Source organism: Macaca nemestrina, chromosome 15, assembly GCF_043159975.1.
Source record: "Macaca nemestrina isolate mMacNem1 chromosome 15, mMacNem.hap1, whole genome shotgun sequence".
Lineage (NCBI taxonomy): Eukaryota > Metazoa > Chordata > Mammalia > Primates > Cercopithecidae > Macaca > Macaca nemestrina.
In genome coordinates, this window is record NC_092139.1 from 30,242,704 (window position 1) to 30,268,477 (window position 25,774).

General features: G+C 42.0%; 1 protein-coding gene across 2 annotated transcripts in view; it reads left to right on the top strand.

Annotated features, from left to right (window-relative positions):
* Positions 1-25,774, top strand: part of LOC105496243 (phosphatidylinositol glycan anchor biosynthesis class U) — a 109,181-nt gene that overhangs the window by 17,562 nt on the left and 65,845 nt on the right. For both annotated transcript variants that reach the window (XM_071079478.1, XM_071079477.1), the window contains exons 3-6: positions 4,116-4,175; positions 5,281-5,343; positions 12,543-12,652; positions 15,780-15,880. In XM_071079478.1, coding sequence (XP_070935579.1) covers positions 4,116-4,175; positions 5,281-5,343; positions 12,543-12,652; positions 15,780-15,880 — 334 coding nt within the window. The remainder of the gene's footprint in view (positions 1-4,115; positions 4,176-5,280; positions 5,344-12,542; positions 12,653-15,779; positions 15,881-25,774) is intronic.

Genomic DNA, 25,774 nt, shown 5'->3' on the forward strand with positions numbered 1-25,774 from the left:
AAGCTCTACAAAACCAAGTAGGAGGAAGTCGAAGAAAAACATAGGTTATTTTGAACATAAGTTCAAAATAAAAATGCTCAGGCCGGGCACGGTGGCTCATGCCTGTAATTGTAGCACTTTGGGAGGCCAATCCAGGCAGATCACGAGGTCAGGAGTTTGAGACCATCCTGGCTAAGACAGTGAAACCCCATCTCTACTAAAAATACAAAAAATTAGCTGGGCGTGGTGGCACATGCCTGTAGTCCCAGCTACTTGGGAGGCTGTGAAAGGAGAATGGCATGAACCTGGGAGGTGGAGGTTGCAGTGAGCTGAGATCGTGCCACTGCACTCCAGCCTGGGGATAGAGTGAGACTCCGTCTCTAAATCAATCAATCAATCAATCAGTCAATCAGTCACATCTTAGGTCAGGTGCAGTGGCTCATGCCTGTAATCCTAAAACTTTGGGAGGCTGAGGCAGGCGGATTGCTTGAGCCCAGGAGTTCAAGACCAGCTTGGGCAACATGGCGAAACTCTGTCTCTACAAAAAATACAAAAATTATGTGGGTGTGGTGGCGCACATCTGTAGTCTCACCTACTCAGGAGGGCAAGGTAGGGGGGTCACCTGAGTCTGGGAGGTCAAGGCTTCAGTGAGTCATGATCATGCCACTGCACTCCTGCCTGGCCAACAGAGTGAGACTGTCTCAGAAAAAAAAAAAAAACTCAAAAACAAAAACAAAAAATTTTTCATATAAGGACACAGAAAGGTGGAAAGTAAAATGACAGAAAAAAACTGTATTATGCCAACAGTCCAAAGAGGCTGATGTAACTATACTATCAGATCAAGAATATTTTAAGACAAGAAACCTTACTAGAGATGAAGAGGATTATTTTATAATGATAAAAAGATCACTGCACCCAGAAGATATAGTAATTCTACATAGAACTGCATCTAAGAGACAGGGTCAGTCCGGGCACGGTGGCTCAAGCCTGTAATCCCAGCACTTTGGGAGGCCGAGACGGGCGGATCACGAGGTCAGGAAATCGAGACCATCCTGGCTAACGCGGTGAAACCCCGTCTCTACTAAAAAATACAAAAAACTAGCCAGGTGAGGTGGTGGGCGCCTGTAGTCCCAGCTACTCCGGAGGCTGAGGCAGGAGAATGGTGTAAACCCGGGAGGCGGAGCTTGCAGTGAGCGGAGATCCGGCCACTGCACTCCAGCCTGGGCGACAGAGCGAGACTCCATCTAAAAAATTAAAAAAATAAAAAAAAAAGAGACAGGGTCTCACTCTGTTGCCCAGGCTGGAATGCAGTGGCACAAACAGGCTCACTGCAGCCTCCACCTCTCTGGGCTCAAGCAATTCTCCCAACTCAGCCTCCCAAGAAGCTTGGATTACAGGTGCATGCTAGCTCAGCCAGCTAATTTTTAAAATATTTTATAGAGGCACGGTTCCACTATGTTGTCCAGGCTGTTCTCAAATGCCTAGGCTTAGGTGATCCTCCCACCTTAGCCCCACAAAGTGCTGAGATTACAGGCATGAGCCACTGTGCCTGACTGGGTGATTTTTAACATCCCTCTTTCAGTCAGTGATAGAACAAACAGACCAAAAAAGTTAATAAGGATATAGAAGATTTGAACAAATCATTAGCAAACTGAACCTACATGTCATATAGAATGATGCAGCCATAGGTGTTAGTATGCATATTCGAATGTACCTGCAGTACTTATCGAAGTTGACCATATAATGGATCGTTAAGCAAGTCACAACACATTTTAAATGATTGCAATCATATAGTGTATTTTCTATTACCACAATAGAGTTAAGCCAGAAAGAAATTACAAAAATATAAAAAGAATGGGAGGCCAAGGCAGGTGGATCATGAGGTCAGGAGATCGAGACCAGCCTGGCCAACATAGTGAAACTCCATCTCTACTGAAAATACAAAAAAAATTAGGCCGGGTGCAGTGGCTCACACCTGTAATCCCAGCACTTTGGGAGGCTGAGGCGGGTCAGGAGTTTGAGACCAGCCTGGCCAAGATGGTGAAACCCCGTCTCTACTAAAAATACAAAAATTAGCCAGGTGCGGTGCACGCGGCTGAAATCCCAGCTACTTGGGAGGCTGGGGCAGGAGAATCACTTGAACCTGGGAGGTGGAGGTTGCAGTGAGCCGAGATTATGCCACTGCCCTCTAGCCTGGGCAACAGAGCAAGACTCCATCTCAAACAAACAAACAAACAAAAATGGCCGGGCACGATGGCTCACACCTGTAATCTCAGCACTATGGGAGGCTGAGGTGGGTGGCTCCCCTGAGATCGGGAGTTCGAGACTAGCCTGACCAACATGGAGAAACCCTGTCTCTACTAAAAATACAAAATTAGCCAGGCGTGGTGGCTGAGGCAGGAGAACTGCTTGAACCCAGGAGGTGGAGGTTGCGGTGAGCTGAGATCGTGCCATTGCACTCCAACCTGAGCAACAACAGTGAAACCCCATCTCAAAATAAATATATAAATAATTTAAAAAATTAGCCAGGCGTGGTGACTGGCACCTGTAATCCTAGCTACTGGGGAGGCTGAGGCAGGAGAATCATTTGAACCGTGGAGGCAGAGGTTGCAACAAGCGAGATCATGCCACTGCACACCAGCCCTGGCAACAGTGCAAGACTGTGTCTCAAAAAAAAAAAAGAAAAAAGAAAACTCCTAAGTATTTGGAAATTGAGCATGGTACATTTTAAAGTAGTCTCAAAGAAGAAATGTTACTGGCAATTAGAATATATTTTCAATTGAATGATATTGAAGAAAATGGCTGGGCGCAGTTGCTCCCACCTGTAATGCCAGCAGTTTGGGAGTCTGAGGCAGGTGGATCACTTGAGGTTAGGAGTTCCAGACCAGCCTGACCAACATGGTGAAACCCCGTCTCTACTAAAAATCCAAAAATTAGCTGGGCATGGTGGCAGGCGTCTGTAAGCCCAGCTACTTGGGAGGCTGAGGCAGGAGAATCACTTGAACCCAGGAGGCAGAGGTTGCAGTGAGCCAAGATCATGTCATTGCACTCCAGCCTGGGTGACAGAACAAGACTCCATCTCAAAAAAACCCAACATCAAAACTCGTGTGATGCAACTAAATCCGTACTCGTAGGAAAATGTATTGCCTTAAACAATAAAAAATGAAATACTATGAACAATTTTGTCAGTAAGCTTGAAAATTTAGATGAAATGGACAAATTCCTAGAAAAACACAACTTACCTAAATTGACAAAGAAAAAACAGCAAATCTGAATGTTTTATCTGTGAAAGAAATTGCATCTATAATTTAAAGTCTTCTCTCAAAATCCAGGCAGAGATGGCTTCACAGTGAGTGCACTTTCCCAAATCTTTGAGGAAGAAATAACATTAGTCTTTTTTGAATTGTTCTCAAGAAAATAAATAAAAAATATTATACAAACTTATCAGAGAACAGAAGAAGCTCATTTTGTGAGTGAAATGAAGTCAGCAATCTTGTTCTGTTGTAGAATTCCCCTTGGCTATTATATATGTCTTAGAACTACAATTCACCTCTTACCTTTAGTATGTTGACTTTTTTTTTTTTGAGACGGAGTCTTGCTCTGTTGCCCAGGCTGGAGGGCAGTGGCGCGACACCGGCTCACTGCAAGCTCTGCCTCCCGGATTCAGGCCATTCTCCTGCCTCAGCCTCCTGAGTAGCTGGGACTACAGGCACCCGCCACCATGCCCGGCTAATTTTTTTGTATTTTTAGTAGAGACGGGATTTCACCATGTTAGTTTCCATCTCCTGACTTCGTGATCCGCCCGCTTCGGCCTCCCAAAGTGCTGGGATTACAGGTGTGAGCCACCACGCCCGGCCAGTGCGTTGACTATTCTTTAATGGATATTTAACACATCAGACTTTATTTCCTTTACTCAATTCAACAGATAGTCCCAGCAGCACAAAATGGTCCAGTGATACGAAATTATTCTCCACCATATGCACACTGGCCAGCTGGCATAGAACAGTATTCCAGGAAGGAGAATACTGGCATAATAGTTTGCTGACATAATAGTTTTCTCCCCACTCCCTACTCTGGAAACTGGTAATAGTAAGGTTTAACTTATTTTTTTTACATGTCTGTTTTTTTTTCTGCAGACTCCATTGATAATATATCTCTTTCATTTCCTAATTGACTATGCTGAATTGGTGTTTATGGTAAGTAACCTTCCATATAAAATTGGTATGTATATATTTTTAAATTTTATGGTTTATTCTCTCTCTCTCTGTCTCTTTTTTTTTTTCTTTTCTGAGATGCGGTCTCACTGTGTTGCCCAGGCTGGTCTTAAACTCCTGGACTTAAGTGGTCCTCCCATTTCAGCCTCTTCAGCTGCTGGGAACTCCTGGACTTAAGTGGTCCTCCCATTTCAGCCTCTTCAGCTGCTGGGACTATGGGCACATGCCACAGTGCCCAGCTTGTCATCTTTTTTTTTTTTAAGAAAAAAAAAAATCTATCTTAGGAACACAGGAGTTTCTCAGAAAATAAAAGCAAAAATTTATGTCTTTACTTTGAATTCATGGAACTGTGGCAGTATTATGGAAGTGTGAGGAATAGTTTCTGATGTGTAACCAGTTCCAAATACTTACTCTTTTTAGAATTTGGTTTCTGGGCTATATATAGTCTTGCATTTTCTAGCTCCGAGATTCTGTGATCGGCTTTAATTGTGATGCCAGTGTGGAGGGCATTCTGAATTTCCTAAGCATTTTGCCAAGAGATTCTGTGAGTCATTATGGAAGAAGAGGACAGGCTTGAGGCTTTCAGGGGCGAGAAGCTTCAGAATTGAGATGACAGGTCTATGTTTTGAGAGCATAGCAATTTGAAACTGTTGTCTGGCATTGAAAATTTGAGTCAAGAAATACCCAGGAAGCCCACTGAGGTCTTCCTTAGTAATTATAACGAATGCTATTTATTGAGGACCTACTGTGTATGCTAGGCACTTGACATACATCAGGCCTGCAAAGCAGTGGGTATTATTTCCATTTTACAAAAAGTGTAAGTAACTTGCAATTCTAGAGCAGATGTGGGCCACTAAACTGAAGTGAACCTAGATGGGTCCTGATCCTCAGGGATTTCTAGTTCACTCTCCCTGAATGGGCCTTATCTTTGGGTAGTCAAAGTGAGGGTTGAAGTTCTGCCTGATTGTAAGAGTCCAGTACTGGGTAGTCCATCACTATCTCAAAACTCCAAGCCCTGGTAGCACTCTAGTACTCTTACACTTACTAACTGTGTTCTGTTTCCTATTATTTGTCTTTCTTTTGACAGATAACTGATGCACTCACTGCCATTGCCCTGTATTTTGCAATCCAGGACTTCAATAAAGTTGTGGTAAGTAGTTTGTGGGTGGGACAACGCTGGTGGAATTTGGTAACCTTCTGGTCTTTGTTATTACAAATAATCAAAGATCTTATACTTAAGGATCTGGCTGCTTTAAAGTGCTAGGAAGTGATGGTGAGAATTCTGGCCTGTTGAGCCAACCGTGGAATGATCAACCCCAAACCCACAAGACAGCTTTACTAACAGATAAAGAAGGGTCAGCTTCATCTAATCTATGTAGCTTATTTATTTATTTATTTATTTTTTTGAGACAGAGTCTCGCTGTGTCACCCAGGCTGGAGTGCAGTGGTGCGATCTCAGCTCACTGCAAGCTCCGCCTCCCGGGTTCACGCCATTCTGCCATTCTCCTGCCTCAGCCTCCGAGTAGCTGGGACTACAGGCGCCCGCCACCTCGCCTGGCTAGTTTTTTGTATTTTTAGTAGAGACGGGGTTTCACCATCTTAGCCAGGATGGTCTCGATCTCCTGACCTCGTGATCCACCCGTCTCGGCCTCCCAAAATGCTGGGATTACAGGCTTGAGCCACTGCGCCCGGCCATCTATGTAGCTTATTAATAACTATTAATATCCACATACCTGTGCAAGTTCAGACTTCTGGAGTAGCGCTGAACAACAGTTATATTATCTGTCATTAATGAGGACCCTTAAAAATCTTCCAGTCCTTTCACTAGTTTTTTTTTTTTTTTTTTTCTTGCAAAGGAAGAGAAATACAGCTTTTAAGTCACTGTTACGCCTATCTGAGGTAAAATTGGATTCTCAGTGTCATTTCTGTCTCCCTGCAGAAAGTAATCTTAATTGGAAAATTTAGCATGTATTAAATGCCTGAGATAAACTTCAGTCTTAATCCATATGTAATAGCCAAGGGGAATTGCATAGTGGGACCATTCTTCTTTTCCTGGGATCTGAGAAAGTTAACAGATTAATCTTCTGTACCACCCATGTAGTTATATGGCTACAATACTCCTTGATTGGCTGGGAGCCACTGACAGAGAAGATTTAGGCTGGGGTGAAATAAGGCTGCATCTCCTTGGCATTGAATGTTTGTGGTTCATTTTAGCTTTTGTTACTAATAAAACCAGAAATAGCAGTCTGCTTTTCTGTGTCACTGGTCATCAGTGACAGATGAAGCTGGTGAATTCTAGAATTTTAGACCTCAGAGAGATTTTTAAAAATATCTAGACTGAGGGTTCTTAACTTGGGGTTCATTTATAGCCTTAATGGGCCTATGAAACCATGGAAATGGTATGAAGAATTATATGTATATGTGCGTATGTCATTGTTACTGAGAGTTCATAACTGTTATTAGTGTGCAGTCTTTGATTCTTCCTGTAAAATTAAGAACTATATTTTAGAGACTTAGTATCACCAAGACCAGGGAGTACATATCTTTTGTTGTTTTTTTTTTTTTTTTTTTTTTTTGGAGACGGAGTCTCGCTCTGTGGCCCAGGCTGGAGTGCAGTGGCCGGATCTCAGCTCACTGCAAGCTCCGCCTCCCGGGTTCACGCCATTCTCCTGCCTCAGCCTCCCGAGTAGCTAGGACTACAGGTGCCCGCCACCTCGCCCGGCTAGTTTTTTGTATTTTTTAGTAGAGACAGGGTTTCACCGTGTTAGCCAGGATGGTCTCGATCTCCTGACCTCGTGATCCGCCCGTCTCGGCCTCCCAAAGTGCTGGGATTACAGGCTTGAGCCACCGTGCCCGGCCGGGAGTACATATCTTAAACTAATGGAGCATATCTTGAAAACTTTAGGGGCTGAGATGAAATGCTTTAATAGGATTCTCTTGAGGGCCATAGATGAAATAATTGGGCATGGGATTCATAAGCTGAGGAATTCAGAGATAAATTAGCAGTGACTTTCTTCTTCTCTGAGATAGGTTGGGTAGGTAGACAGTCTCTACCAATAATACAAAGATTGCCGGGCGCGGTGGCTCAAGCCTGTAATCCCAGCACTTTGGGAGGCCGAGACGGGCGGATCACGAGGTCAGGAGATCAAGACCATCCTGGCTAACATGGTGAAACCCCGTCTCTACTACAATATACAAAAAAAAAAAAACTAGCCGGGCGAGGTGGCGGGCGCCTGTAGTCCCAGCTACTCGGGAGGCTGAGGCAGGAGAATGGCGTGAACCCGGGAGGCGGAGCTTGCAGTGAGCTGAGATCCCGCCACTGCACTCCAGCCTGGGCGGCAGAGCAAGACTCCGTCTCAAAAAAAAAAAAAAAAAAAAACAAAGATTAGCTGAGTGTGATGGCGTGCACCTGTAATCCCAGCTACTTGGGAGGCTGAGGCATGAGAATCATTTGAACCAGGGAGGTGGAGATTGCAGTGAGCCAGGATCCCGCCGCTGTCTGTATCTCAAAAAAAATAAAAATAAAAAAAAAATAAAAGAGTAGGGAAAAAATAAACCAGGGTGTGTGCATATATATATATGTGAGATATGTATGTGTGTGTGCACGTATATATATGTGAGAGATATATATGTGTGTGTATGATATAGATACGAATATCTGAAGGAGGATTTATAGCTTTCATCTAAGATCACAGTTACCCAGATCTTAATAACCAAAATATAAAACAAAATGTGTTTTAATGGAAGTTGATTAGATGCTAATGCCATATGTATTTTTTTTCCCTGCTCAGTTCTCATTAAAAAAACTTCCCACGCTCCCCAATTAAAACAGTTTTTTGCTGAAGACCAGCCTGGGCAACATAGTGGGACCCTGTCTCTACAAAAAATTTTTTAAAAAATTAGCCAGGAGTGGTGGTATGTGCCTGAGGTCCCAGCTACTCTGGAGGCTGAGACAGGAGGATGGCTTGAGCAAGGGAGGTCACAGCTGCAGTGAGCTGTGGTCGTGCCACTGCACTCCCGCCTGAGTGACAGAGTGAAACACTGTCTCAAAACAATTTTTAATGGTAGAGGTGGTTTATGAGGAAGCAATGAAACTAGGTTTCAGTTAATTGCCTAACAAAGTCAGGTTTCAATGTCAATAGGAGAGATGCCTTTAATTTAGAGCACCAATAATTTTAATTCATTTGTTATTTCTGAGTTTATTTGGAAATATATAGAGATTTTTGGGGTTTTTTTCCTTGCATGATTTAAAGAGGGAGAGAGAAAGCCAAATGATCTTGTCAATACCCTGGTTTTTAGTGCACCAAGACATTCTGGTATCACCAAGACTGAAGTAAAATTTGGAGTGTTTTTGTTTTTCCACTTTTAGAGTTCAGACTATTAGAACATTAGGTTTCTTCATCAGAATAGGAGTTTTACGTGTTCTGTGTCAAAAATTAACTCATTCTAAGTGGCAGATTTTGATGATACTAACATACTACTGTTGATTTAGATTGGATAGCAGCATGTCTTCCTCTAAATCTTCTCCCCTTTGTCAGAAGGGTTCATATCACATAGTCTGGGAAGTATTTAAATCTTGGTGGGATTTGAGTCTTTTTATCCTTGGTAATGAAACTGTGTCTACACACAGATGCATCCGGGAGAACTATAGGGCAGAGACGGGACTGCACCCCCACCTCCTCTCCAGCTGTTAGCCTGCGGGCTGAATGCCAATGGTGACCAGTTGGTTATCATGACATTTTACATCTATGTCACTTGACAAAAACAATGTCAGTCTAGTCTGTCCTTTGCTGAGATGATGCTTCTTGTTTGGAACTCAGAATTTGTGTTAAGAGAGCTGCAGGTGGTTTGATAATGGGTGATAAAAACCTGTGTCCCCTTAATATGCTTAGCGGGTTGTAAATTTGGAGGCTAGACTCCTAAATTTGGAATGTGCTGAGGCTAACAGTTGGAGAGGAGTAGGGGCAGGGATGGAGTGTTTCCTCTCCTCCACCCCACCATAGTTTTGGGGAACGCAAATGAAAGTAGATGCAGCTTCAATGATTAGAAAAAGCCCTTTATAGCCGGGCGCTGTGGCTCACGCCTGTAATCCAAACACTTTGGGAGGCTGAGGCGGGCAGATCACAAGGTCAGGAGTTCAAGACCAACCTGACCAACATGGTGAAACCCCATCTCTACTAAAAGTACAAAAATTAGCCGAGTGTGGTGGCAGGTGCCTGTTAATCCCAGCTACTCAGGAGGCTGAGACAGGAAAATCGCTTGAACCTGGGAGGCGGAGGTTGCAGTGAGCTGAGATCCCAACACTGCACTCCAGCCTGGCGACAGAGCAAGACTTGTCTCCCAAGGAAAAAAAAAAAAGAAAATGCCCTTTATTTGAAATAGGGGAATTATGTCCTTGTAAAACCTATGTTTCAAGGGACAAGGAAAGGGCTGTATAGAGGAGTGGGTGGAAAGAAAGGAAGACTTCACTCTGGATATTTTTTTAAATTAAAACATTTTAATTTTTTCATATAACATACATATGGAAAAGCATACCATCTGTCTACAAGCTGATTAGTGATCACAAAGGTAAGATATCCAGGTCACTACCCTTCACATCACTTTTAATCTCTCCTGTCATTGTTTTTAATCTTATCATTGTCAAGACTAATGAATGTATCTGGAAATATTGATCTTCAGATTTTAATGTGTACTCTAACTTCATTTTATATTTTATTGAGGGGTGTGCATGTGTGTGTGTGTGTGTGCGCGTGCACACATGTGTATAATTTTAAAAATTTCCATTGATTTTAGCCACTTTCCTGTCTCTAGCTGGATGCAATAGGGATTTTTAAAAGGGATTTTGTCTACACTTAGGGGAGCTGATATTGGGCCTATGAGGAGAGCCGTAACAGTGCCTGTACTGGTGAAATTGAGGGAGACAAGAAAGCTGAGAATGTGGGGATTGTTGATCTCTGTGCCTTCCCACCTGGAGACTCCTTTCAGATCTTTCTGTTTTAAAGTATTTGAGAAGATTGTGGTTATAAGGAAGTACTTATCTTCCATTGCTGGCACAGTGTCACCTTTGCCCAAGATGTACACATCCCTGGTAGCTGCTTCGTTCTCTCAGTGCAGCACTGCTGGCTGGCTTCCAGCCTGGGGAATGGGTCTGCATTCCCACCTGTCTCTCTGGTTGCCCCTGGATGAACTCCATTCCTTTCTCACAGCCTTCTTTGTGGATCTCACATCCAGGTGGCCTTGTTTTTGCTGCAGAACTCTCGACCTCTTAGCTAGTGAGGCCTCCTTCCTGCTACCACTGCTGCAGCTGTCCTCACTAAGCACTTGATTGCTGAGCCAGCCCCCTTCTTTGTGATAAAAGCACCTTGGTTTATATTTTGTCCTTTTAATTAAACAACCCCAGCTGTGAATGGCACCATAAATCTTACTGGTAATTCCCACCACTTAACTTGGACTCTGCCAACTGTGAGAAGAGCAGAGATGATCAAAGGGAGGTTTTTGAAGTTTGTTTCAGGTTTTTAGATTAAGCCTTTACCTAAACCTATGCGAGAAATCTATTCCTGTGATGACTTCTTGATTTTCTTTTGAACTGAAAGATAGTCTTCTAAAAATATTTTTTGGTTAATTTTTTTTTTAATTTTGAAAGACCTAAGACATGCAAAAATAAATAAAGCGTAGTATATACTTTTGAACCTATTTTCAGGCTGAAAAAAATTTACTCCTACAGCTCTCTCTCTCTCTCATACTTTCATCTCCCTATTTCCCCTCCTACCCAGTACCACTGTTCTGGATCTAGTGGTTATCATCCACACACATGGCCTTGACTTTTACTATTTATGTTACTAAATAACACATAGTATTATTTTATGTGCTTTTAACTTTGTGTAAATGGCACAATGCAGTATATATTCTAGTGTGATTTGCTTTTTACATCATTAAATTTTTATTTTTATTTTATTTTATTTTTTTTTTAATTTTTTTTTTTTTGATTTTTTTATTTGTTTGTTTTTTTGTTTTTGAGGAGTCTCACTTTGTCTCCCAGGCTGGAGTGCGGTGGCGCCATCTCAGCTCACTGCAAGCTCCGCCTCCCGGGTTCACGCCATTCTCCTGCCTCAGCCTCCCAGTAGCTGGGACTACAGGCGCCCGCCACCACGCCCGCCTAATTTTTTGTATTTTTAGTAGAGATGGGGTTTCACCGTGTTAGCCAGGATGGTCTCGATCTCCTGACCTCGTGATCCGCCCACCTTGGCCTCCCAAAGTGTTGGGATTACAGGCGTGAGCCACCTCGCCTGGCCACATCATTAAATTTTTAATCATTCATAGTTAAGCACTAGCTATCTTGGCTCCTCTTAAATACTCTGTTTTCTAATAGATGGCAGCATTGATTTTATATTGTCTAAATGACATTCTTTGATCATTAAATCAACAGGGCCACCAGTTTTGGGTTGAGAGGCTTTCTCATCTATATTCTGACCCATGTTTGCTTATAAGGTTGCCTACCTTTTTTTCATTCTGGAACACACCCATGAACTTGTTGGGACCCACCAGCGGAAGGCAAGAGCTTTCCACCCCCATCCCGCTCCCTATTAACTATCCAGCTGCCCACCCACACCCAGCTTTCCTCCTCTTGATCATCATGGCCATTCTACACCTCCTCCGTGGAAGTAAAACATAACCCAAGATACTGTGACATTTGGAATCATTCTACCTTGCTTGAAAATACTTCTTCATGGATGGAACTTTGGAGTCTTTAGGCCACTGATGATAACTCTTCAAATGGCTAAGAACTTTGCTTTGGCAGCAAGTCATTCATTTGGCCATTCAACAGACATTTATTGTTTGTCCACTGTGCCAGGTGTTAGTCATACATGGTAAGCAAATAAACATGGTCCTTGCCCTCATGGAACTCTTAGTGTAGTGAGGGAGACAGACATTAGTCAATCATATAAATAAGTGAAAAAGTTATTAACTGTGAACAATGCTATGAAAAAACATATATAATAGGGGGATTTTACCTGGGTGTGGGGTGGTGAGGGAAAGTGTGCCTTCCTAAGGAAATGATGATTTAACTGAGATCTAAGGACCATGTGGGAGTTAACTAGGGAAAGAGAAGAATAAATTATTCCAGGTCAATGCAAAGGTCTGGGAACAGGAGGGACACAGCATGTTCATGGTGCTGGCACCCAGAAAGGGGAAGGGGAGGGGCAAGTGTGAGACGAGCCTGGGGAGGTAGGGCCAGACCAGGCAGGGCCATGTGGGCCATGGAAAGCACTTTTGTCTTCAGCATAAAAACAATGGGAAGTGAATTGTTTCCTGTGTTTTATCTTTTCCTTTTTTTTTTTTTTTTTCTAGTTTAAAAAGCAGAAACTCCTCCTAGAACTGGACCAGTATGCCCCAGATGTGGCTGAACTCATCCGAACCCCTATGGAAATGCGTTACATCCCTCTGAAAGTGGCCCTGTTGTAAGTATTCCCTGACAAAACAAGGCTTAGTGCCAACAAATGCGAGGAAAATCTGATGAGACTTTCCCATGTCGTTTGTTGTATTTTTGGAGATTTGCAATCTTAGTCATCAAGTATTTGCTGTAGTTCTGTTGCACAACTGGGTTCTGTTGTTCTGTCCAGCAAAAGAGACAGAGCCATTCTGTCTCTCTTGGGACAAAGACTCACACAGGGCTGTGTACAATCAAACCCTTCACAAATGCTTTTTGACTCCGTGCTGATCTGGGTTCCAGCCTACTTATAACCAGTGTTTCTAAAGAAAAAGTTTTTCAATTGTGATGTATAGATTGAATAAAAGTTTGGTTTTTATGTGACTGCCGTTTCAAGCAGCTCTTATGTTTCACGTACAGTATAGTCCCCCATTTGTAGCTCATAAAACTGAAGTGCCAAACAGATGCATTCCAGCTGGGTGACCCATGTGGAAGGCTGGAACTTATTGAGGCTCTGTGAAAGAATTCTCCAGGGAGTACCCAGTGCTACCGTTAAGTTGTACTCTTTTGGGTTATTCCCATTTATCTTCCTGAGATAGGCAAATGTGAATAATTATTATAATTATTCAATCCACTAACAGTCATTGAATATTAATAATATACCAGTTTCTAGGGATATACAGTAAACAAGACAAACAAGTTTCCTTGTGGAAAAACACGCCCTTAGAACTTCAGAATTATAAGGGGCCTTGTGAGACTCGTTTACTCAACCTTCTGCCTCGTGTGTGGATTTCCTATTCCCTGTTAGATGTCTACGCAGCTGCTGCTTGAATGTCACCTGCTATTTAGAAATGGCTTTTTTTTCTTCCCACCAAATAGTTTTAGACTATCAGTTCTAATCTATGTATTTCAGAAATCTTGGTGGGATCTACCTTAATAGAACCAGAAATTTAGCAACTTTATGAATCCCTTATGGACTTATATGTGTCCTGGGGGTAGTTTTGTAATAGCAGCAGCTGTTTCTTTAAAGATTAAGTAACAAGCCTGTCTGTAATTGCTGAAAAAAACCACCAGCAATTTCTAGGCCTTTGGCTGTAGGACTGCTAATCTCACAGTCGTGGGAGGTATTGGATTTAAGGTCTTTATTTGTGAATAATAATCATCATCTCTTCCTGAGACACTGGCATGTTTCTTCCTATCTGATAACCAGAATTATGTAACTAGTCTATCTTTTCACTTTGTCTGCCAGGAAACTCAGAGCCGAATTTGAAGCTGATTACTATAGTGCTGTAGAATACCCATTTGGTGGTCCTTCCATTGCCTTTACTGTCTTGTTTTATTTATGTTTTCCTTGCTCTTGATTATTTACTCATTTATTTATTTTGAGATGGAGTCTCGCTCTGTTGCCCAGGCTGGAGTGCAGTGGCACAATCTCGGCTCACTGCAACCTCCACCTCCCGGGTTCAAGCGATTCTCCTGCCTCAGCCTCGTGAGTAGCTGGGATTACAGGTACCCCCCACCACGCCTGGCTGTTTTTTGTACTTTTAGCAGAGATGGGCTTTCACCATGTTGACCAGGCTGGTCTTGAACTCCTGACCTCAAATGATCCACCCACCTCAGCCTCCCAAAGTGCTGGGATTACAGGCGTGAGTTATTTTGCCCAGCCGATTCTTTATTTCTATTTGTACTTTGCTATTATTTTTTATTATCTGTTCTTAGTTTTTTTGAGATGGAGTCTCACTCTGTCATTCAGGCTGGAGTACAGTGGTATAATCACAGCTCACTGCAGCCTCCACCTCCTGGACTCAAGTGATTATCCAGCTTCAGCCTCCCAAGTATCTGGGACTACAGGTGTGGTTTTTATGTATTTTTTTTTCAGTAGAGACAGAGTCTCGCCATGTTGGCTAGGCTGGTCTCGAACTTGAGCTCAAGTGATCCACGCACCTTGGCCTCCCAAAGTTCTGGGATTACAGGTGTGAGCCACCATGCCCAGCCTATTTTTTATTATCTGTTCTCTCTTTTTTTTTTTTCTGAGACTGAGTTTCACTCTTGTTGCCCGAGCTGGAGTGTAATGGCTCCATCTCAGTTCACTGCAACCTCCGCCTCCTGGATTCAAGTGATTCTCTTGCCTCAGCCTCCCGAGTAGCTGGGATTACAGGCATGTGCCATCACGCCTGGCTAATTTTGTAGTTTTAGTAGAGACAGGGTTTCTCCATGTTGGTCAGGCTGGTCTCAAACTCCCGACCTCAGGTGCTCTGCCTGTGTTGACCTCCCAAAGTGCTGGGATTACAGGTGTGAGCCACCGCGTCTGGCTTGTTCTCATTTTAGCTGCCTCAAATCCTTTGTGGGAGCAGGATAGAAATAACTACAAACAATTTGCTATGACTATCTAAGATTTCCATACTCACAAGCATTTCGAATTCATTTTCTCAGTTCATTCCTTCCCACCTCAGGAAAACACTAGGTGTTTCAGCTTGAATCCTTCCTGGTGAGGGTCTAAATGTCCTTTGAAGTTCTGTGATGCCTGACTTGTTGAGCTCTGTAGATACTTACTCCGTCCTTGGGGTCTGGCTCAGTGGATTCTGCTTAACTGCCAAGAAGGCTGTGTCTAAGCTGCTTCAACTCTTGGATTGGCATGACCTGTGTCAGGGCTTAGGAACCTGACTGAGGAAAATGTACTTTCCTGGTTCTCAGAGGTAAATGGAGCTATTAAGATATGTGGCTCTGTGGGAATTGGTAGAATTTTATCATTTTTTGAAATCTAAAATAGTAAAAACATTTATAGAGCTAGAAAGACCTGATTTTGAATAGATTTATTTTATTAGTTTGTGAGAATTTGGGCAAGTCCTTTTACCACTGAGTCTCAGTTTCCTCATCTGCAAAACTGGAATGATGTTATTGCGAGTTACAGAATCTCTGTGATTAAATACAGCAGTTTTGTATGTACCCCACAGCACAGAATAGGCAGTCCATGTTCAGTACCTTTTACTTACCAGCCCCAACCCCCACCCTATTCTCTTCTACTTGGGGGAACTCATTTCTAAGAAGCTGCCTTCCTTTGCGTAAGCTTTTAGTAAATCTCTTGGAACTTGCTGGCTGTAATGGCGAGGGTTCCTTGGTCAGGATTACTAATGCCAAATATGTTTGTTCTTCCCCAGCTATCTCTTAAATCCTTACACGATTTTGTCTTGTGTTGCCAAGTCTACCTGTGCCATCAACAACACCCTCATTGCTTTCTTCATTTTGACTACGATAAAAGGTAAGGCCCTGAAGGGAGAGTACAAAGCTCGATCCCTGATTTATACAAGATTTTGTAACACTTATGCTGTGGTTTTGTTTTTGTTTTTGTTTTTGTTTTTAATGCAACACTTAAAAACATTTTAAAAAATTACACAAGTATTACAAGATTATTTAGAAAATGTAGACAAGGCAGGAGAAAAAAAATTAAAACATCTTAAAAACTTAACTGCTCAGAGAGTCACTGTTAACATAGTTTTAAAAAAAAGTTCTAGGCCAGGTGTGGTGGCTCATACCTGTAATCTCAGCACTTTGGGAAGCTGAGGCAGAAAGATCACTTGCGCCCAGCCTGGGGAGCATAGCAAGACTGTCTCTGCAAAACATAACAAATTAGCCCGGCACCAGTGGCATGGACCTGTAGTCCCAACTACTCGAGAGGCTGAGGCAGGAGGATTGCTTGAGCTTGCAAGTTTGAGGCTGCAGTGAGCTGTGATCATGCCACTACACTCCAGCCTAGTTGACAGGGTGAGACCTTATCTCTTAAAAAAAATCTAAAAAGGTTCTAAAAGGCTTATGATTAGAATAGCAGCCTTCCTCTTTCTTCCTAACCCTAGTTCAGCTTCTTTGAAGCAACTGCTTTCTGGCTTTTGCTAGTATTCCATATTTCTAAATAAGACCTTATATTGTATTTCCTGAATTACAAATTTTAGACATTATTTATTGCACTCCCATCATGGACAGTGATAAAGATTTAGCTCTTTGGGGCCAAGTACGGTGGCTCACGCCTGTAATCCCAGCACTTGGAGGCCAAGGCAGGCGGATTGCCTGAGGTCGTGAGTTCGTTACCAGTCTGACCAACATGGTGAAAAACCCCATCTCTACTAAAAATACAAAAAAAATTAGCTGGGCGTGGTGGTGTGTGCCTGTAATCCCAGCTACTCAGGAGGCTGAGGCAGGAGAATTGTTTGAGCCAGGCAGGTGGAGGGTGCAGTGAGCCGAGATCATGCCACTGCATTCCAGCCTGGGTGACAGAGTGAGACTCCATCTAAAAAAAAAAAAAAAAAAAAAAAAAAAAAAAAAAAAAAATTAGCTGTTTGGTACCAATATCCCCTTTTCTCCTTTGCCTGATTTTCTTATAGTAGTTACACCATAGTTTCTTGTTTGTTTGTTTTGTCTTGTTTTGTTTTCGAGACAGGGTCTCACTCTGTCACTCAGGCTGGAGTGCAGTGGCACAGTCATGGCTCTCAGAAGCCTTGACCTCCCCAGCTCGGGTGATCTTCCCATTCAGCCTCCTGAGTAGCTAGGACTACAAGCGCCCGCCATCATGCCTGGCTAATTTTTGTATTTTTTGTAGAGATGGGGTTTTGCCATGTTGCCCAGGCTGCTGTCGAACTCCTGGACTTAAGCGATCCACCCTCCTTGGCCTCCTGAAGTGTCAGGATTACAGGCATGAACCACTGCACCTGGTCGACATCATAGTTTTTATTGAATCAATATCAGCACCTATATTTTATGACACTGTATGTGTTATTCCACTGCTGGGCATAGTAGTAACTATGACTACTTTTTTCTTCCGTGTACTACCTTTTATTTTTCCTGGGATTAGTAATTGTCTTTTATTGCTTGTTTGGTTTTTTGCTTAGTTTTTGGGTGCCAATCACTGTTTTTGTTCCCTAGTTGCTGCATTAGATCTGTCAAGTACCTAACAATGTTTTTTTTTTTTCTTTTAACACTTAAACACGTCAAATAGTTTATAGGTTTTATTGTTTTTCTGGAGATTTTTCTCACACATCTTTCATCCTACCCCAGTCTGTCCTGATTGTTCTCTGGGCCTGGTATAAAGCTGTCATACTGGAACTTACCTTCTTAAATCTCCTGTTCTGTATCCCTCCTCTCCTGGATTCCTTCTCCTTTTTATTTATTTTTTTCTGTTTTTCTGAAGTACTTTCTCAGTAGTTGTCTAAGAAAGGGTGTATGAAGGCTGGGCACGGTGGCTCACACCTGTAATCCCAGCACTTTGGGAGGCCCAGGCAGGTAGATCACGAGGTCAGGAGTTTAAGACCAGCCTGGCCAAGATGGTGAAATCTCATCTCTACTAAAAACACAAAAAATTAGCCAGGCGTGGTGGTGGGCATCTGTAATCCCAGCTACTTGGGAGGCTGAGGCAGAGAACTGCTTGAACCTGGGAGGCGGAGGTTGCAGTGAGCCAAGATCGCGCCACTGCACTCCAGCCTGGGTGACAGAGTGAGACTCCGTCTCAAAAAAACAAAAAAAAAGGTTGTATGAGATATATATTTTGAGTCATTCCATGTCTAAAAAATATCTTTCTTCTGGTTTAGCACCAAATTAATAGTTGGGTAGGATTGAGAATTCTAGACTTGAATAACTTCTCCTTTAGAATTTTGAAAGCATTGCTTCATTGTCTTCTAGTATCTTGGTAGCTATTGAGCCGTTTTATGGTCATGGATATAACCCAGTTTTTTTTTTTCCTGAAATATTTAATATCTTCTGGCCAGGCACAGTGGCTCAAGCCTGTAATCCTAGCACTTTGGGAGGCTGAGGCAAGAGGATCTCTTGAGCCTAGGAGTTTAAAACCAGCCTGGGCAACATAGTAAGACCTCATCTTTACAAAAAATGAACAAAATTAGCTGGGTATGGTGACATGCGCCTGTAGTCCTAGCTACTTGGGTGGCTGAGGCAGGAGGGTCACTTGAGCCCAGGAGGTTAAGACTACATTGAGCCAAGATAGTGACACTGCACTCTAGCCTGGGTGACAGAGCAAGACCCTGCCTCAAAAAAAGGAGAAGAAAAATTAAGCGTCTTCTTTTTATCCTGAATGTTTTGAAATTTTATGATGCTATGTCTGGACATGAGTCTTTTTAAATTCATTATGTGGAGCACTTGGTAGGCCCTTTCAGTATGGAAACTAGTGTCTTTAATTCTAGAGGGTGTTCCTGAACAACTTTTCCAAATTCCACCTCTGTTTTCTCTATCCTCTTGTTTTGGATGTTTATTGGATGTTAGATTTTCTTGATTGATCAAGTATGCATATTTTATTTTCTATTGTTTTTCCCATCATTTTTACTTACTTTCTCTTACTTTTTCTGGGACCTTTCCTTGTTTTTATCTTCCAGCTCCTCTATTGACTTTTAAATTTTATTTATTACATTTTTCTACATTTACACCTGGTCTCTAGTTGTTTCTTTGAGGCATCCAATTTTTATTTTATCACCACAGTATCCTCTGTTATATCTCTGATTATACATACATCTTTTCAGTTTCTATTTGTTCCAAGCATAGTCTCTTTGTTTTCCTGGTTTTTTTTTTTTTTTAACTGTTTGTTTTGGGAGGATTTCTTCCATATGATTTTCTTATATGTATGGCAGTCCTGGCTGTCTGTTTCTATTTAAGAGTGAGACATGGCCTGGCACAATGACTCACACCTATAATCCCAGCATTTTGGGAGGCTGAGGTGGGAGGATTGCCTGAGGCCAGGAGTTCAAGACCAGCCTGGACAACATAGTGAGACCTCGTCTCTCCAAAAAAAAGAAATTAGTCTGGTGTGATGGTACTTGCCTATAGTCCCAGCTACTCAGGAGGCTGAGGCAGAAGGATCGCTCCAGCCTAGGAGTTTGAGGCTGCAGTGAGCTGTGATTGTGCCACTATACTCCAGCTTGGGTGACAGCCATCTGTAAAAAAATAATAATAATAAAAATTTTTAAATGAGACACTAACATATTGACTGGAGAGTCCGTGAATGGGCAGGGATTGTTGGTGGATCATTTTCACTGGAGCGGGGATCAGGCAGTGGGCTGGCCTCTTTCTTTGGGTCAGGGGCATTTACAAATGTCATCATCTGCATGTTTTATTTTGCTTTGAAACTATTCAGTTTTCCCAAAGAGGAATCCTCTAAAGTCCTGTCTGGGGTGGCAGAGTTAGGGCTTTTTTGGGGGGTGGAGGGTGCATAAGACTAGCTGCTGGAGTTGTGAGAGCAGCAACAGGGAAGGTGGCTGGTTTCAGTCTGGAGACTTTATTTCACCTCATTGCTTTTCAGCCCACACCTATGCTCAGTCCATTACTGTGCAAAGTAGTTCCTAGACTTGTGCCCTTTCTCCAGTTAGCTTTCTCCAGAACTGAGGTCTTCTGCAGGTAGAGTAGAAAGTTAGAGGGATGGGTTATGCGGCAATGGCCATTTGGCTGCACATGGTTGGGATAACACCTGTTGTTCTGAGTGGTCTGTATATAAACTTTCAACTTGATTTTTTTTCTCTATGCCTTACCCCCACCTCCCATAGCACCTGATGCACTCTAGTGCTGAATTTCTCAGAAGTTCTGTGGGGTGAGTTGGCTGATTTTTATTAGTAGTTCTCTTTGTAGGCCACTGTGCTGTAATTTCTTCCACATCACCAAGTGATTTATTCTTCTCTCACCTGCTTTATATTTTTTCACTATTGTATTAAAGTTGGTTTTGCTATAATCTCCTTTTATTTTCTTTGTGGTTTAATATGGTTTTAATCTTTTGTTTTCATTTTAGTGACATTGTTGACGGGAGAGATGATAAACACGTGATCAATCTGTTATTTTTAACTAAAAGTTCCTCTGTAAGCATTTGGGTTATATATTTCCAGATTTTTCCTACATTTTTCCCTCTAGACTTTTAAATGTTGTATCAGTTAGCTAGTACCACAAAAATGTTAATAAACCACTCCAGAATTCAGTAGCTTAAAACAACAACAAGTGTTTACTTAGCTCATACATCTGTAAGTCAGCAAGGAGTCAGCTGATCTAGGTTGGACATCGCTCGTCAGTTGGCTGGTTACATGGGCTTCATTTATGCATCAGTGACTGGCTGGAGTTGGCTAATCTAGGTTGGGCTCTGCTCCACATGGCTGTCATCCTCTTGGGCCAAGGGATAGACCTAGGTATGTTCTTTTCATAGCATTGGCAGAAGCACAATGGTGAGCAAGCCTAGTCACGCATGTGCTTTTTAAGTTCCTGGTTGCATCACATGTGCTGATATCCCATTGATCAAAACGTAACACATGGCCCGGTGTGGTGGCTCACACCTGTAATCCCAGCACTTTGGGAGGCTGAGGCAGGTGGATCATGAGTTCAAGACCCGCTTAGCCAAGATGGTGAAACCTCGTCTCTACTAAAAATACAAAAATTAGCCAGGCATGGTGATAGGCACCTGTAATCCCAGCTACTCAGGAGGCTGAGGCAGGGATTGCTTGAACCCAGGCAGCAGAGGTTTCAGTGAGCCGAGACTGCGCCACTGCACTCCAGCCTGGGCAACAGAGCGATAGTCCATCTCAAAAAAAAAAAAAAAAAAAGGTACACGTGGCTGAGCCCAGGGGTGGAGATTTCCATCCTGTTCACAACAGGAAGGCACTGCAAAGTTGTATAGCAAAGGGCCTGGACATGGTGGGGGTGGGGAGAAATTGGGGCCAATAATACAACCTACTGCATATAACGTATATCAATAAACGTCTAATCTTTTTTTTTTTTTTTTTTTTTTTTGAGACAGTCTCGCTCTGTCTCCCAGGCTGGAGTGCAGTGGCATGATCTCAGTTCATTGTAACCTCTGCCTCCTGAGTTCAAGTGATTCTTGTGCCTCAGCCTCTCAAGTAGCTGGGATTACAGGCACACACCACCATGCCTGGCTAGTTTTTGTATTTTTAGCAGAGACAAGGTTTCACCATGTTGGTCAGGCTGGTCTCGAACTCCTGACCTCAAGTGATCCTCCTGCTTTGGCCTCCCAAAGTGGTGGGATTACAGGTGTGAGCCACTGCACCCAGTTCTAGTCTATCATTTTTAATGGCTGCATATTCATTTTATGAATATAGAAATTCTTTAATCAATGTATATATCATTAAATATTTAGGTGATTTTCCAGTTTTTAGCTGTTTAAATATTACAGTTAACTTTCTAATGTACAGCAATTTTTGCACTGTTTAGTTATTTTCTTATAATGTCCTAGAAATAGAAATATTTGCCACTTTTTAACAATTTCTGGAATGAATTTATTGATTTTTTTCCTTTTTGTGGATGATGGGGTCTCACTGTGTTGCCCAGGCTGGTCTCGAACTTCTGGGCTCAAGCTGTCCTCCCACCTCTACCTCCTTAAGTGCTGAGATTACAGGCGTGAGCCACCACACCCAGTCGGATTTCTGAAATTTATTGCCACATTTATACTCCCATAAGAAACGTGCAAGAGTCCTTGTATTTGTACAGTATTGTTAAATAGTTCGTGTGCTCGGGAAGTAAAGAGTAAAAAGTTTTACGCAGAACCTTTTACTTAGAGTTTGCTTACCTTTTCTGGGGTGGCACACGAGGATGCCTTAGGTCTTTATAAGAGATTGTTTCTCGCCGGGCGCGGTGGCTCAAGCCTGTAATCCCAGCACTTTGGGAGGCCGAGACGGGCGGATCACTAGGTCAGGAGATCGAGACCATCCTGGCTAACACGATGAAACCCCGTCTCTACTAAAAAATACAAAAAAAAAAAAAACTAGCCGGGTGTGGTGGCGGGCGCCTGTAGTCCCAGCTACTCGGGAGGCTGAGGCAGGAGAATGGCATAAACCCGGGAGGCGGAGCTTGCAGTGAGCTGAGATGCGGCCACTGCACTCCAGCCTGGGCGACAGAGCGAGACTCTGCCTCAAAAAAAAAAAAAAAAAAGAGAGATTGTTTCTCTTGGAATGCTTATGAGTGGTCTTTCTATAGGCCTATTAGTTTAATTTATTATTGGGTTACTTAAAATGGCTTGATATTGCATAGCCTGAATTGTCTTGTTCTGAAGATTGTGGTCATTTTTGTCAGAAACAACTCTTAACAGTAAATACTCTGCTGTCTGTGAATACTCCCTGCCTCAATCCCTGTTTCCAGAGTGTCAGGTTCAGATAGGTTGTCATTTATCAAGGTGTCTGGTGTCCGTAAAAATAAAGAATACACGCAGCAGTCTGGCAGAAGGGACCAAGTACTGGCCTTTGGAAATGTCACCTTTAAAATAGCCGAGTGCAAAGATAGAGAAACTGAAGACATGCCCTCAGAAGGTGCATGTTTATTTGTTTCCCTAGGAGTCGCACATAAAAATGTAAAGTATGCCGTTAAAAAAATATATTTTATGCCCTGTAAGTCAATGATAAGGTTTTTGTTTGGGGAAGAAAAACATGTAAGTTTTATGTATCTCTTTCACAGCCATGTTTTTTTTTTGTTTCACAGAGCAAAAAAATGTTTTATATCACTCTAGATTTTTGTTTAATGAATTTATAGACATTTTCATAATGTTATATACATAATTTTGTTTTACTTTTATCACTTATTAAAAAATTCAGACCTACAAATTGAAAAGTAAGTCTTTCATCACCCTGCCCCACCTCCACTTCAGTTCTTCTTGCGTATTTGTTATGAGGTTCCAGCCCTTCTCTTTTGTTGAACATTTGTTTTCCATTATTTGCTACTGTAAATAACTCACCAACATTTCTAATCTGTTAAAATATTTGAAGAGTTCTATTTTAGCTAGGTCTCTGAACCACTCTAGCTCTTTGAGTGTTTTAGTAATCTCTGCTAACAGTATATATAATAAAGTTAGTTCAGTTATAAATTCTGCAAGTTATATTTCTACAGTTCACATTTTACTGCATATTAATAAAATTATTTAATAAAATTAATGTAGGAATAATTTTATTTTAAAAAAGAAAATATTTGTGAAAATTCACAAGAAAAGGAGTATAAATCATGGAAAATTATGGAAAAATATTCAACTCCATGGATAATTAATAAAGAAAAGCCAATTGAAATTTTAAAACTTTTGAACACTTTTTTTTTTGCCTTGGAAATTGGTAAAGATTTTAGAAGCTAATTCTCAGTTCTGGCAAAGGTTCTATCAAATAAGTATTTTCCCACATGGAAGTTGGCAGATAAATTTGTATAACCATGGGCAGTCTTAAAATGTTTGGAGTTTTTAAAAATTTTATTTATTTTTCTAACACTATCCACCTGAGGATAAAATGTTTGTAGTTTTGATTTTTTATTCTACTTTTGAGAACCTATCCTAAACTAATGCAGAAATATAGACACAAAGCTTTATGGTGCAAAGTTATTAATTGCAGAATTATTTACAATCACTGGAAAAATTAGAAAATACTTTAGAGGGGATTTGTTAAGTAAAATACGGTTTACCCATGTAGTAGGATATTATGCACATGATGTTTAAATATAATTTTAAACTATGTGAAAATGTTTTTTTAAAACAATGTAAAATTTTATCTATCTATCTATATATCTATATATATATATTTTAATCTAATTTTATTTTTTGGAGACAGGGTCTTACTCTATCACCCAGGTCACCTAGGCTGAAGTGCAGTGGCACAGTCATAGCTCATGGTAATTTCACACTTCTACGCTCAAGTGATCTTCCCACCCCAGCCTCCCATGTAGCTGAGATGAGGGGCATGCACCACCATGCCTGGTTGATTTTTTTTTTCTTTCTTTTTTTTTCTTTTTTTTTTTTTTTTTGAGACAGAGTCTTGTTCTGTTGCCCAGGCTGGAGTGCAGTGGTGTAATCTCAGAATTTTTTAAGTTTTTGTAAAGACCAGATCTTACTCTGTTGTCCAGGTGGTCTTGAACTCTAGGCCTCAAGCAATCCACCTGCCTCAGTCTTCCAAAGTGCTGGGCTTACAGGTGTGAACACCCATGCCCAGCATTTTAATGAATCTCAACTATGTAAAAGCAACAAAAATAGTTAGAAAATAGATCCCAAAAGGATAATACGTGTTCCTGTAGAATAAGTTCATGGGTGAGTTTATTTCTTTTCATATAGATATTGATATAGTTTTGTTTTTTTTGAGATGGAGTTTCGCTCTTGTTGCCCAGGCTGGAGTGCAATGGCGCGATCCCGGCTCACTGCAACCTCTGCCTCCCGGGTTCAGGTGATTCGCCTGCCTCAGTCTCCTGACTAGCTGGGATTATAGGCATGTACCACCACATCCAGCTAATTTTGTATTTTTAGTAGAGACAGGGTTTCTCCATGCTGGTCAGGCTGGTCTCGAACTCCCGACCTCCCGACCTCAGGTTATCCACCCGCCTTGGCCTCCCAAAGTGCTGTGATTACAGGCATGAGCCAGCACGCCCAGCCTCATATGTTTTTTCCAAATTTCTTCAGTGAGTACATAATTAAAAACTAAATTAAATTAACTTGATTGATAAGAAGATAGGGGCAGTGGAAGTAAACTTGGCAGTGCTCCCCAGACTTCCATGGAGCAGATACATCACAGAAGGGAGTGACCTTGTTTGCTCTGTCCCCTTGACTCTTGCTGCTTGCTTTCCCCTGGCTTCCTTTGTGGCAGCCCAGGGTTGCCTGGGACACTCTGAGAGACACAGGCCAGGACAAGGTCTGGGCCATTGTATTGTGATGTCCTTATTGGAGTGTTGGCTGGGAAACACAGGTCTTTGGGCAGGGTTGATATTAGTTTAGTAGAGCAGCTTAAGTTTCACTTTGAAGGCTGTTGCTTGGGCAAAGTGTACTCTGCCTTTCAGTGAGCTAATTAAAAACTCCCTCCCTGGGAAGTAGTCTTCATTAGGCTTTAAAAAGGAAAACAAACAAACAGATGCTAATAGATGGTCCTGCCTTTTCACTGTTGGTGTTTGTCAACAGTGAGATATTCCCAACTAGAAATTCTTGAAATTTGCCACCTAAGCGTTCTTCCAGCTTTCCTTATGCCACCAAAAAAGGCCATGTGACAGGACTTGCTTGCCAAGGAGAAAGAAGGATCAGTGCTATCAGAAGGTATTCAAGCATGATTAAGAGTCCAGGCTGCTCTCGTGTTAGACTGATCTGGTGGCTAATCCCAGCTCCACTGTTTCTGGCTCTGTCACCTTGGGCAAGTCACTTAATAGTTCTAAGCCTCAGTTTCCT